At 38.0% G+C, this 13,994-nt stretch overlaps 1 protein-coding gene across 3 annotated transcripts in view; it reads left to right on the top strand.

Moving 5' to 3' along the window:
• Positions 1–13,994, top strand: part of FOLH1B (folate hydrolase 1B) — a 58,878-nt gene that overhangs the window by 8,757 nt on the left and 36,127 nt on the right. For all 3 annotated transcript variants that reach the window (XM_032358132.1, XM_032358134.1, XM_032358133.1), the window contains exon 4: positions 5,519–5,620. In XM_032358132.1, the coding sequence (XP_032214023.1) occupies positions 5,519–5,620 (102 nt within the window). The remainder of the gene's footprint in view (positions 1–5,518; positions 5,621–13,994) is intronic.

Below are 13,994 nucleotides of genomic sequence, written 5' to 3'. Positions count from 1 at the left end.
CAATTGTATATAGCTTCAATATGTCCAGCTTGATCAGTGACCTGAAAATGTCATGTGATTTAAATATATATAAATTTAAAAAATTTTTTCCCTAGTATGTCGATCACCTTCTATCAACTAATGAATCAATCTTTTAATGGCAAATACGCTATTACGTTTTCCTGTCAGTGATGTAATCCCATGCTAAATTTCCTAATATGATTTAAAACTTTCCATATTAACTACTATTTAAATTATTGTAGTTAATACTTTATCTTTTTAAAATATTAAACTCTCTCAAAATTTAAAAAGTATTTTTAAAAAAGTTATATGGAATATCAGTATACCACATATGGTCCCATAACATTTATATAATTAAGTACTAAGCAGTTTATAAAAGTATGTTTAAGAAAGTTATTTAATGATGAAATAAGAGACAGATAATGTTAAATAAATATACATATGTGTGTGTGTGTGTGTGTGTATATATATATATTTTTTTTCTTTGTCTTGATCTGTCAGATTTGGGGAAGATCTATATAGAATGAGAAAAATAACAAACTTGCACTTCTTTTTTCCTTCTTTCACCTCCCAATTTTGACTGTGACTTTGCTTTTATTATTCCATTTCATTGTTTGTTTGGCCGTTATTGGCATATATTAAATTCTTCAACCTTGTCACATAATAGAAAGGTATCATGTAGAAACATCATTCTGGAGATTTTCTGGAATGGTGTTAGCTGTCTCTTTTGGCTTCCTTGTCCAGTTTCTGTTGGGATGGGGAGTGTTTTTCCTACACATAAAACAATCAATTCTCAGACACCAGTTGGGTGCCCTATAATTCAACTCAATTCTGACGCTATTTACGTGGTGATAGTGTCAGATTCCATAGTTAAGAGTTCAGTCTCATAAGACTGCCCCCTCCCCCACCTATTCAGATACCAGTTGCAAGCCCAGCCTGTTTCTGACCTACCAGCTATAGACTGGAGGTTCCAGTGACCCCATCCAACACAGGATGACAGTTGAAAGTCCAGGTTGTTAACAGTACTTCTGACAGATGGGTAGAAATCAGAGGTTCCTATGATCTCCTCCTCAGGTTTAATTAATTTGCTAGAGTAAATTCACATTTGCAAAAATATTTTACATTCAGATTACTGATTTATTAAAAGGATGGTAAATGATACAAATCAATACCAGATGAAGGATGCATAGGGTAAAGTGTGTGGGAAAGAGCAGAGAGCTTCCATGTCCTCTCTAGGAGCCCCAGTCCCCGGACATCTCCATGTGTTCACCAACCCAGAATCTCTTAACCCTGTCCTTTGGGTTTTTACGGAGGCTTCATTACATAGGTGTGATGATTAAATTTTGACTATTGGTGATTGATTCAACTTCCAGCTCCATCTCTCCTCCTGGTTGGGAGTTTGGCAGTGGGACTGAAAGTTCCAACCCTGTCATCACTAAGCTGGTTCTCCTGGCTACCAGCTCCCATCCTTAAGAGGTATCCAAAAGTTAAGTCGTTAACATAACAATAGACAGCTTTGTTGCTTTCATCAGGAAATTCCTTTTAGGAGGTTTTAGGAGCTCAGTGCCAGATAAGGATGAAGATCAAATATACATTTATTATAAATCACAATATCACACTGCCTAAAGCTTCCTATCATTAGTTCCTATAAAGCTATATCATTAGTTCATTTTCCTTTTTTTATTTTCATTCAAAGTACATCTGAACATAAAGAGTCACATACTTCTCCAAAGTGCCTTGCTTCCTCCCTAATTCTCCCTTTCCTGAAACAAACACTATTCAACTGTTGACACAAAATGAACACACCTTTTAAATTTTAAAGGAATGGCAAAAGAGTTTTATTTGAACCCAAGTTAAGACAGCTGCCCAGGATACACGATTTCCACGTAAGAAAAAGGAGCATTGCGGGGGGAAAGGAAAAGTAAAAATCACATAATAGGAGAGTAAAAATGACTTAAATGCTGTGTATAAGTATTGAGAAAAATATTTAAAGGAAAAAATCTGATTAAAAACATAGTGTGGCAGACTAAGTAAAATCAGCTATGTACTATTTTATAAGGAGAGACTTGAACATAACATCACAAGTTTGAAAGAAACAAAACTGAAAAACACCAAGTAGATATTGACTTAAAAAAATGGTTTTATCTTATAAAGTAAGTTTTAGGGCAAAGTCAAAAACCTTATTAAGAGATAAAGAGGGTCACTACCTAAGTGTTTCATTTCACCAACAATTCTAAATTTCTTCTTATCTATTGGAGGAAAAGTTACAACAGGCCCCAAAGGGAGTTACTTGGACTGAGCCCCACTCAGCAAACCAAGACTTAATATCCAACCTAATGCAGCTTCAGCCTCTCCCAGGAATGTGACCTTTAACTAGTCAATCTGGAATTACCCGGTCAGCACTGATGAGGTAATCCACCCAAATAATCCCTTTTGTCCCCTAAAGGCCAAAGATCAATAAGGAAGAATACAAGAAAAGCCTAAAAAACCTAAATAAATAAGGAGTGAAAAAAGAGGCATCTCTAGAGATGCCACACAGATAAGAAAGATAAGAAGAGATAATGCTAGAAAGATGTGTGCCAGTAATTCATAGCTGAGATGAAATGGAAAAAAAAATGAAAATTTACGCAAGTATGCATTATTAAAAATCCAAATAACTTAAAAGAAATTAAATCAGTTCTTCAAAAACTCCTACAACACAGGGCATCAAGACCAAGTGGTTTTCCTTTAAGTTTGAAAGATTAAAAGATCATTTAAATATACTACAACCTACTTCAAAGAATGTTAAAAATGCACTCATTTCATAAGGCAAGTATAATCTAGAAAGGATAACCCAACAAGCAAATTGAAAAAATATAGGACAAATGTGTAATATATACATATAAGTAATATAATTATCATTATGAAAAAGAAAAGTTACATACTTATCTCAAAAAAATCCCCCCCCCAAAAAGCGTTGAACAAATGGAAGTTGAATTCATGATAAAAACGCTTAGTAAACTTGGAAAGGAAGTTAATTTACAACACCTGAGAAACGTCATAGCAACTATCAAAATTAATTGTGAGACAATAAAAAAATTCCCTTTGAGTTTGGATTATCTATCACTACTTTTCAACATGGTACATGGCCCTGGTCCCGGGCATGGGTACGAACAGTGATGGGAGACCGGGAGTGAACCTGACGTCATGTTATCCCAACAAGAGCACCAAGTATCTACCTTTCCTGAGGCACACAGATCCTAACATGAAACCCTAGCAACTGCTACCCTTCAAAAATCCCCACATCCTCCATATAGCCTGTAATTCTGTGACCCACATAAGGTACGAAACTCATCTGAATCATTGAGAAAGAATATAAAAGAAACTGTAATAAAGTTCAATACAAATCCATCTAGAAACAAAGTTCTTGCATCAGCACGTCTTTCAGCCAAGGGAGTACTCAAGTTGGTCTCACTCAATTTGCTGATACGGTAATCTTCAATTTTACAGCTTCTCTGTACGAGGAGATTTTAGAGCAAGTTTATAAGTTATTCTAACAAGTAGGAGAAATTTGTAAGGTCAAGGAGACAACTTTTATTAGAGGAACTTTATCAAAGGTAGACTATATACCAGAAAGCATTGCTCACTTTCCAGAATTCACTAATATTAGCCTCAAATTATGTATTCTGAATATAACTAAAACAATTTAGTTTACAAATTTCTGTTTACCTTTTGTGACATTAAAAAAGGCAGTGTACAGTTCAATCTATATCATGTGTTATCTCTACATGAACAAAGATAAGATAATGTGTCTGTATATATTTGAAATATTTCTGGTAGAATCTATAGAACACTAGTTGTATTTGTTGCCAGTGGAAAGAGGAACTTGTGTGTGTTGTGCAGGAGAGGAGAAGTTTACAGTTTACCACAGAACTCAGCTCTGAATAGTCACAGTAATTAAATTACTCTGGGAGATGGTGATAATACAAAAGCATTCACAGGTGGGACAGAGGGACAAAAACAGTTGAACTGTCACAATGTCCATAGAGAATGCCTAAATCTGAAACACAGCATGTTATTTAAAGAAATAGAGGGGCACCTGCGTGGCTCAGTGGGTTAAAGCCTCTGCCTTCGGCTCAGGTCGTGATCCCAGGGTCCTGGGACGAGCCAGCTTCCTCCTCTCTCTCTCTGCCTGCCTCTCTGCCTACTTGTGATCTCTCTCTGTCGAATAAATAAATAAAATCTTTAAAAAAAAAATAAAAAATAAAAAAATAAAGAAAGAAATAGAAATAAATATCCCCCAAATCAACTCCTGGTTGTGATAAAAGAAGGGAAGTTTTCAACTTCTTATGTTTGTGGGCTCTGCTCCTGGGCTCTCAGAGAAGCTATATTTGAACGTTTACCGAGGTCAAAATGACTCAGCAAAACCTTAAAGTATGTATGGGACTCAGTCAATATTTCTACAATACAGACATTTTAGAATACTTTCACTTTGGTCATACCCTATCAGTTTATGCCCATAATTTTTATTAGCTTGGCCAGGATTCACTGGACTAACTGAATCTTAAGAGTTCATAATTTTATCAGTTTGGAAAATTCTTAATCATTATATATTCAAATTTAGCTCCTTTATATCCTTTCTATTTTCTTCTATCTCTTTTTTAGAAAGATTGACTGATTGATTGATTGATTTTTAGAGGTGGGGGGGCATAGGGAGAGAGAATCTCATGCAGACTCCATGCTGAGTGCAGAGCCCAACGTGGGGCCCAATCTCACAACCCTGAGACCACGAGCTAAGCTGAAACCAAGAATCAGATGCCCAACCAACTGCACCACCCAGGCACCCCTCTCTTCAGTTTACAAGCCCTCATATGTACTAATCTTAACCCTAAAGGGTGTTCTTTGGCAACCCAGCTTTATGCAGTGGTATCTTATTATACTCCATTATCTGGACCATCTCAGAATTTCTGTTTTGGCTCTCATGGGTCTAATGAAGGCAAAGGCAGGCTTTAGTGCAATCTATTGAGATTCTTGCTTTCACACCCCACTTTTTTGGCTTCTGAGATTCCTTACTTTTTTTCCCTTCCAATTTGATGATACACTTAAAAAGATAATATTTTATATATAGTTCAGCATCTTTAGTTCTTTTCAGTGTGAATGTTGTTCAGTGTATCTAGACACTATTTGATAAGGATTCCACCCCCATATGTAAGTTTTTTTATTGAAGCAAATTTGGTATTAAATTTGTTGCTAAATAATCTCTTAGCAATGTTCTAAGGATTTAAGATTACAGTATAATGCTGCTTTTTATTTGGGTGTTAAAATCTCCCTCCTAAGTCAAACCTGGTGCTCTGTAGATGCTCTCTGGGTCTGTAGTTTATTCTTCTAGCACAGTGCTGGGGATTTGATATGTATTTTCAAAATACAAAATACAAAACCCTTTATTGGCAGCAATGATAAAGTACATTTTTCCTTGTTTGTTTGTAGTAATCAAACTTTACCCGACTCAGTTTCGACTAGTTTATTTTTACTTTTCCAGATTTTCAACTCGTCATTGTTTGAACCACTTCCTCCAGGATATGAAAATGTTTCAGATGTTGTGCCACCTTTTAATGCCTTCTCTCCCCAGGGGATGCCAGAGGTAACAATGCAATACAATAATATACAAATAACAGACAGAACCCCCTCATACATGCAGGAAACAATTAAAGAATGATAAGGAGATTTTGACATAATTCAAATTTACCCCCTTTTCATAGGACATTAGAATTTCTTAATAAGAAAAAGCACCATTTATTGTTTGTTGACAGTTTTTAAAGGTAAAATCTACTGCAGTGAGATGCAGAGATCCAAAACATATATTTACTGACTTTTGACAAATGCATGTACCTGTGTAATCCAGACCCCTTAACACACACATTATTACCATCACTTCAGAAAGTACCTTTATGCCCTTTCTCAGTCAGTATCACATCCCTAACCCCCTGCCAGGCAGTCATTCTAATTGTTTTTGCCACATTGATTAGTTTTGCCTATTTTAAAATCTGTATTGATGGAATCGTACAGCATGTAATCATTTGTGTCCAGTTTCTTTCACTAAATTAGGGTCTATGAGATTCACGTGTTTTAGCTTTTAATTCATTCCTTTTTATTGCTAAGTAATTTCCATTGTATGAAAACACTGCCTTAATTACTACTGTTACATAGCACTGATTAGTTTTTAAAGAACTTGAATAATAGTATTGTTGCCATTTTCAAATGAAGAGCATGAATGTCCATTCTAGAAAATTCTGTGTGGTCTACTCAGTTAAGCAGTGTGCATAACTATCATCTGAAATTCTGTAGTCAACCCCCAGATTCCTGTGAGGTACATTTGTTTTTTATAAGAAAGCTAAATTGGAAGAGTTCAATATAATTTATTACTGTCTTTTTAAAAGTTGTCTCTCCTATTATAATATTTGACAGTAAGTAAATTCAATTTTGAATGTATTGGGTTAAAGTGCCCGGGATATAGTCAAAAGAAATTGCTAATTGACAGTTGGGTATATTGAAGTATCACTTAATGGAAGGCTTTTATGAGTCAATTAGGATTTATTACAAGAACATAAAGATGATTTAATACCAGGCAGTGCCATATTTTTTAATAAGTAAGAGAGAAAATATTATTTTTTTATTTTCAAATATATTGGATTTATTAACTTATAATTTAAAAACTCCTGCAAACTTAGAATGAAAGAGTATTTTCCATTGGTTGTATGAAATTTACTTCACATGAATAGTTTGCTTCTTAATGGTATAATATTAGAAAATTTTTTCTAATATTTAGCACATAAATAGAGTGCTCGCCATCATAATTATTTCATAGTTGACATGAGATAGGAAATGAGAAATACAACATTTGGAAGTGAAGAGTTATTTTTGGAAGTGAAAACATATATTTTAGATCTCAGGTGTACTGAGGTCACTTAGACTTACTCCAAGCTTAAGGTGCCTTACTGATGAGGGAGCAGGAGGCTGGCTGAAGACAGAGCAAGAGCTGGCGCCTTGCACCCCCTCTCCATCCGCTCCCCCTCAGTCATATGTGTGGCATTCCTCAGGCACCCTGACTGCCATAAAACGATAAATAGTTAACTTGCAGAGATCACAATCCTGCAGGACAGGAATCTCCCTTGCTCTACAGATGTCCTAGAGATCTAAAACAGGGAGGTTACCTTATCAATACCACAAATTTCCAGAGGCAAATAACTCTCAGTTCCTCAAGCCCTAATGTCTCCCTCCCCATCATAAACGGAACGGGAGGAGGCTGAGGTAGAAGGGAATGTAAATGATAGCAGGATCATAACACCCCACCAAGAATCTCCCAACTATCTTGATGTTAATGCCTGACCTAAAGACGGCATTGATCAAGCCACAAGGGCAAGGCCTCCTCCCGCACCTTGTAGGCCCTCTTTAGCATTTGAAAACTCCACTGAAACCTTCCTTCCCCTCACCTTCCCCCAACCGCAGGGTACATAACCTGCCATCCCTCACAACCCGGGGCAGCAGCTCTTCCTGCCCATGGGTCCTGTCCCCGTGCTTTAATAAACCACCATTTTGCACCAAAGATGTCTCAAGAATTCTTTCTTGGTCATTGGCTCTGGACCCCAGCCCACTGAACCTCACCTAGGTTCTAGAACTTCATCATTACCATCATGAGCCCATGTATGAACCTTAATTTAATTTCTTTTCTTTTCTTTTCATCTCTCATTCTCACTCTCAGTCTCCTTCCTCTCCGCCTGCCCGATGTATTTGTGTCCTTTGCAGCATATATTCTTTTTTGTTTTGTTTTTCTTTAGAGGAAGAGAGCAGGCCGTGCGGGGTATGGAGAGGGAGAGGGAGAGGGAGAATCTTAGGCAAGCTCCAGTCTCGCAAAACTGAGATCATGACCTGAACAGAAATCAAGATTCAGGCACTTAACTGACGGAGCCACCCAGGCTCATATGAAAACATATACCCTGATTTTGTGTTTGATGTATTTTAAATTTATGTAAATAGCATGAAACTTTAGGTCTTCCTTGTTCTCTTACTCTTTTCTGTCAATGGCCTTTAAAAACTCTGTCTGTGTCGCTTTATGTCAGGGTAGTTCATTACTTTTTACTGTTGCTTATCATTCCATGATACATGCACACCACATGGAACTTACCCATTCTCTTTGAGGACAGCGCTGCTTTACTCCGAAATCCTCATCAGCACAGCATTGCCGGGAATATCCTCATATGTGTCCCTGTCTGGGCTTGCAAGGGTTTCTCTGTTTACAGTAAACTCATTGTGGGATTGCTGTTTTGTAGGAATATTTAATTTCACAGTGTCCAGGCAGTAGCAGTTAATTGCTTCCACTGACACTAAATGAGTATTCGTGTTTCCTCATATATTTTCATCAACACTTGAAATTCTCTGACTTTATGATTTTTGATAGTTCTCTGATTACAAGCGAGGTTGCTCATCTGTAAACATATTTATTTATTAGCTGTTCTGGTTTTATTCTGTGCAATGACTAAGTAAAGCCTTCTCTTCTTCCTGTTGAATTTCCAGCCTTTTTCTGATTAAATTTAAGGGTTTCTTAAAAATTTTCATTATTTATTCCATATTGGTTTTGTTATGCCCCAATAATGGGTTCGCGATTAAAGGAGCAAGACTGATACAAAGTGAAGGTCAAGCAATGTTTTATTTCGTGCCAAGCATCAAGAATCAAACTGGGCGGCCTAGGCCGCACCTCTTACAGAGAGGGCGACCCCTCCCTGCTTTCGTTTATAGAGCAAAGGCCATGTGGTTGGGCCTGGCCACACACTGGGTGGCTAATTGAATTACAATTCACCCCACAGTAGCCACAGAAACTAGCCCATCACCTTGTAACTAGGAGATAGTATGCGCCCCCACTGATTGGATGTCTCCACCTGGCCTGACCCACCATTGTATTTGAGCTTTGTTACCTGGGGCTGGTTTCCGGGACTTGTTTTTAAGTAAGTCCCCTGGGGGAAGGGGAGCAGGGACAGTTTAAGGGTTAAACAACAAAGTTCTTGTTTAACCTCAATGGAAGCCTCTGGCTAAAATATAAAAATATAAAGTAGGTCCTTACAGTTTAAATATTACAAAACTTTTTTCCAATTTTCCATCCATTTGTTCATGTTATTTAAACTGTCCTTTATTTTTGATTTATTTATTTATTTTTATTTTTCTGTTTTTTAAGACTTGATTTAATTGACAGTAAGAGACAGCAAGAGATGGAACACAAGCAGAGGGAGTGGGAGAGGGAGAAGCAGACTTCCTCCTGAGCAGGGAGCCTGATGCTGGGCTGGACCCCGGGACCCTGGGATCATGATCTGAGCCAAAGGCAGATGATTAATGACTGAGCCACCCAAGCACCCTTATTTTTTTAAGGATTTTTTTTTTTTTTTAATTTGTGAGATACTGAGAGAGAGCACAAACAGGGGGCAGGCAGAGGGTGAGGGAGAGGCAGACTCTCCGCTGAGCAGAGAGCCCAGACCCTGGACCGTGGGATCATAACCTGAGCCAAAGGCAGACGCTTACCTGACTGAACCAATCAGGCACCCCAAGTTGCCCTTTATTGAAAAGATGTCTTTAATTTTATTATTGCCCAATTGTTCTCCTTATGATTTTATACTTTGGGTCTTCTTTATTCATTATTTACAGTGATATATCTGTATAATCAGAATATACAAAAAAATACTAATACATCATTATTTAAAAATAGCATTAATATTATCAGATTAGAGTTAACTGCATGTGGACAAGTAGTATATAGTAACAGGAAATATAACAAAAAAACTCAATTTAAAAGAGCCATAAGGGCACCTGGGTGGCTCAGTGGATTAAAGCCTCTGCCTTCGGCTCAGGTCATGATCTTGATGAGGGAGCAGGAGGCTGGCTGAGAACGGAGCAGGGGCTGGCGCCTTGCACCCCCTCTCCACCCACTCCCCTTGGTAATATGTGTGACATTTCACAGGCACCCCTGACTGCCCTAAAAGAAGAGCAAATGGTTATCTTGCAGAGATCACAGTCCTGCAAGGCAGGAGTCTCTCTTGGTTTACAAATGTCCTTGAGATTTACAACAAAGAAGTTGCCTTATCAATAGCCCAATTTCCAAAGATACATAACTCAGTTCTTCAAGCCCTAACGTCACCCTCCCCTCCATAAAAAACCGAAGGAGACATAGATAGAAGGAAAAGTAAATAAAGTTAAATTTCTTTTAAGACCTAAATCTCACTAACAAGGACGTTTGATAGCAGGAATGTAACATTCCACCAGGAGACTCCCAATTGTCTTTATGTTAGTGCCTCATTAGAGGGAAAGTGGCCTTGGCTTGATAGTAACCAGGCCTTCAATATCCTGACAGTCTTCTTTACCCCAATAGCCCTTCTGAACACCCCTTTGTCCTCACCTACCCAACTCCTGTGTATATAACCAGACACTCCTCACAGGCCCTGGGCAGCCGCATCTCTGCCTGCCCACGGATCCTGTCCCGTGCTCTAATAAACCACCTTTTTGCACCAGAGACGTCCTAAGAATTCTTTCTTTAGCCGTCGGCTCCGAACTTCACCTAAGTTCAAGAACTTCATCAATCTCAGGGTCCTGGGATCGAGTCTCGAGTTGGGCTCTCTGCTCAGCGGGTAGCCTGCTTCCTCCTCTCTCTCTCTCTCTTTCTGCCTGCCTCTCTGCCTACTTGTAAAATAAATAAAATATTTAAAATAATAATAATAATAAAAGAGCCATAAAATGTTAAATACACTTTAAAAGTTTTCAATGAGTGTGAAGTAGTTAAAGAGCACTGTAAAATTTATTGAGCAGTGAAAATATTATGTATAAAAAAATGTTTCTAGATGAGAAGGCAGAATGCTATAGGGAGAAAATTATTCCCATATATGTTTGTGGGTTTAATGTATAATCGGTTGAAATCGCAAGTAATTTTTGGACTTCGACAGAATTATTTTATTCGTAAGAGTCATAGAGATTATTAACTCATTTCTTTCAAGTAGACCTAAACTCTTCTAGATTAATAGGAAGAGTCTGTGATTCTGTGTTTCTTATGTTCAAATAGTAGATGAGTTTGCTGGCTAATGGGCTTTACTAGATCACCTATACTTAGCCAGTGCAATGCTAATTCTTTTTAAAGTTATATATGTCTGTGCTTAAAATGTTTCACTGCAGGGCACCTGGGTGGCTCAGTCAGGTGAGTGTCTGCCTTCAGCCCAGGTCATGATCCCAGGGTCCTGCATAGGGCTTCTTGCTCCTTGAGGAGCCTGCCTCTCCCTTGGCCTGCTGCTCTCCTGGCTTGACCCATTCTCGATCTTTCTGTCTCTCTGACAAATAAATAAATAAAATGTTTTTTAAAAACTAAAACTAAACTAAAATAAAAATATAATCTAATCTAGCAGTTCTCAAATGTCAACACGTACCATGATAGACTGGAAGACTTGTAAAATGCGTTCTAATTCCCACGCCCTTGAGTTTGCATAGGTCTTCATTGTTCATTTCCAACGAGGCCCCAGGTGACGTGAATTCTGAGGGCTTAAGAACCATGTTTTGGGAGCCAAAGGCCTCGCCTCCCGGTACTGTTTCAATTAACAAGAACAGGAAGATGGAAGCTTGCAAGAAATGGAAAATTCTAGGCTAACAGTGCAAGATTGTATTTATTCGCAGTCATAGAACAATGGTACAGTGTAAACTTTACAAGAAGGTCATTGTCTGAAAACAAAGCCTTTTTCTAACCTACAGTGACAGCTTGCATTTGTGAACTGCCCAGAGGACATATCTATCACGCTTGTTTTTATTTTCACAGTGGACTGTCGTTTTTAAACTAATGTCTCCGATCCCTCATTTGTTTTGTGAGGATTGCAGATTTATCAAAAGATAGCCACCACTTACAGACATTTAATGAAGGAGTCTCCCCGAAGTTGGTGATATTAAATAGGGATAAATTTCAAGTAGGACACTGACACTAAGACAAAATTCACTGAAACTAAATTGGTTAATTACTCTATATTCACAGACTAAGAGTGAGCTCCAAGAGAGGGCTAACAATTATAAATGAGGCATACAGTACGGCCGTTAATAGTGCATTAATATTGCATTGTCTGAGGAAGAAATATAAGAACTAAAATTAACCCCTTTACTGAAGCAAAGATTCAAATGTCCTCTTCCTCAGTAGACTTTACTCGTTTAGTTTAAAATTGCATGCACCCAAGTACTAGATTCTATTTAAACTTTGAAATAATTTTCTATAGCACTTACCACTTTTTAATATACTATGTAATTTACCTGTTAGTTATTATTTTTTTATTATCTTATCTTTCTGCACTTCACTTGAATTTAAGTTCCTCCAAGGACAGGGTCATGCTGTATCTTTAGTTCATAGAACATTGCTGGAATCGTAATGATATATTTTCAACATGTTTATCAAATTGATGAAGTTCCAGAACCTAGGTGAGGTTCGGTGGGCTGAGGTCCGGAGTTGATGACCAAGAAAGAATTCTTGAGACATCTTTGGTGCAAAATGGTGGCTTATTAAAGCATGGGGACAGGACCCGTGGGCAGGAAGAGCTGCTGCCCAGGGTTGTGGAGATGGCAGGTTATGTACCCTGCGGTTGGGGGAAGGTTAGGGGAAGGGAGATTTCAACAGAGCTTTCATATGCTAAGGAGGGCCTACAAGGTGCCAGGGTACCAGAGGCCTTGTCCTTGCAGCTTGGTCAATGTCCTCTTTTGACCAGCCATTAACATTAAGGTAGTTGGGAGACTTTTTGGTGGGATGTCATAATCCTGCTATCAATCGTCTTTGTTAGTGAGATTTAGGACATTTGTAAGCCAAGGGAGACTCCTGTCTAGCAGGATCGTGATCCCTGCAAGTTAACTATTTGCTTATTGTTCACAGCAGTCCAGGCTGCCTGAGGGATGCTACACATATGACTGAGGGGGAGCGGATGGAGAGGGGGGTGCAAGGTGCCAGCTTTTGCTTTGTCTTCAGCCAGCCTCGTGCTCCCTCATCAAAATGAATCCTAGAATTAGCTTGGAAACAATTTTTTGTTAGTATCTGTTGTACATTCCTGTGCACATTCTAAAAGAAATGTAGCTGAAGAGGGAAATTGTCCAGCCCAGCGACTTTAAGCTAGGATGTGTGAAGACTTTCCAAAGGCAGACAGATCATTTTAAAGAGAACGGTGTCCACCACCGATTTCTCAGGGTACAATGACATTGGATTGAGAACTAGCCGATGGTCAGGTCCTGCTGGTACTTTGTTCCCATTTTATTATTTATACTCACTTTTATCTTATTTTTACAAATGAAAGATATCTGTCACCCATCCTAAAACAATATGAAGCATATCTCTGAGTCATAAAAATTTCTGAGGTTCTGAACAAAGAGACAATAGTGAAAGATTCTCATAGCTGGTAACAAGAGATTTGGCAAGTCATATGGTTTGCAGTTGAACAAAATTAGATGAGCCTAGTTGAGCGTCTAGCTGACATCATTAGAATTAACTTGGATAATAGATCGGTGTGTGATTTGGGCATTGTAACTTGGAAGGAGTTTAAATAACTTAGTGAGAATTCTGCAATAGAACTTCTTTTACTCCCATCTTAAGGTTTCTCAGAAATTAAGCCTAAAAACAAGAAATGTGAATAGAACTAATGTGGAGTCCTGTCTCATTCTAGCAACAATTTTTTCATCCAGCGACCTGATGTTTTAATATCTAATAGCATTAAGAAATATATTTCAAGTAAAATTTTATGGTTGGGTATAATTTTCACAAATTTGTGATGTTGTTGGACTCAATCTGATACTGCTAATAATTAGCTTACTCCTAAAGAATTTTCTTAGTGCACACATCCTGTTATAAGACATTTTTAAAATGTGCATACACACACACACACACACACACACACACACACACACATATATTCTTAATCAAGGGAAGTTTGGTAGTGATCAAGAAAAGACTTCCAGGCATTCCTAGATTCTAG

The sequence above is a fragment of the Mustela erminea genome, chromosome 9 (assembly GCF_009829155.1).
Source record: "Mustela erminea isolate mMusErm1 chromosome 9, mMusErm1.Pri, whole genome shotgun sequence".
Taxonomy (NCBI): domain Eukaryota; kingdom Metazoa; phylum Chordata; class Mammalia; order Carnivora; family Mustelidae; genus Mustela; species Mustela erminea.
The sequence above is the reverse complement of the archived record's forward strand: the minus strand, read 5'-3'. Positions and strand labels throughout refer to the sequence as shown.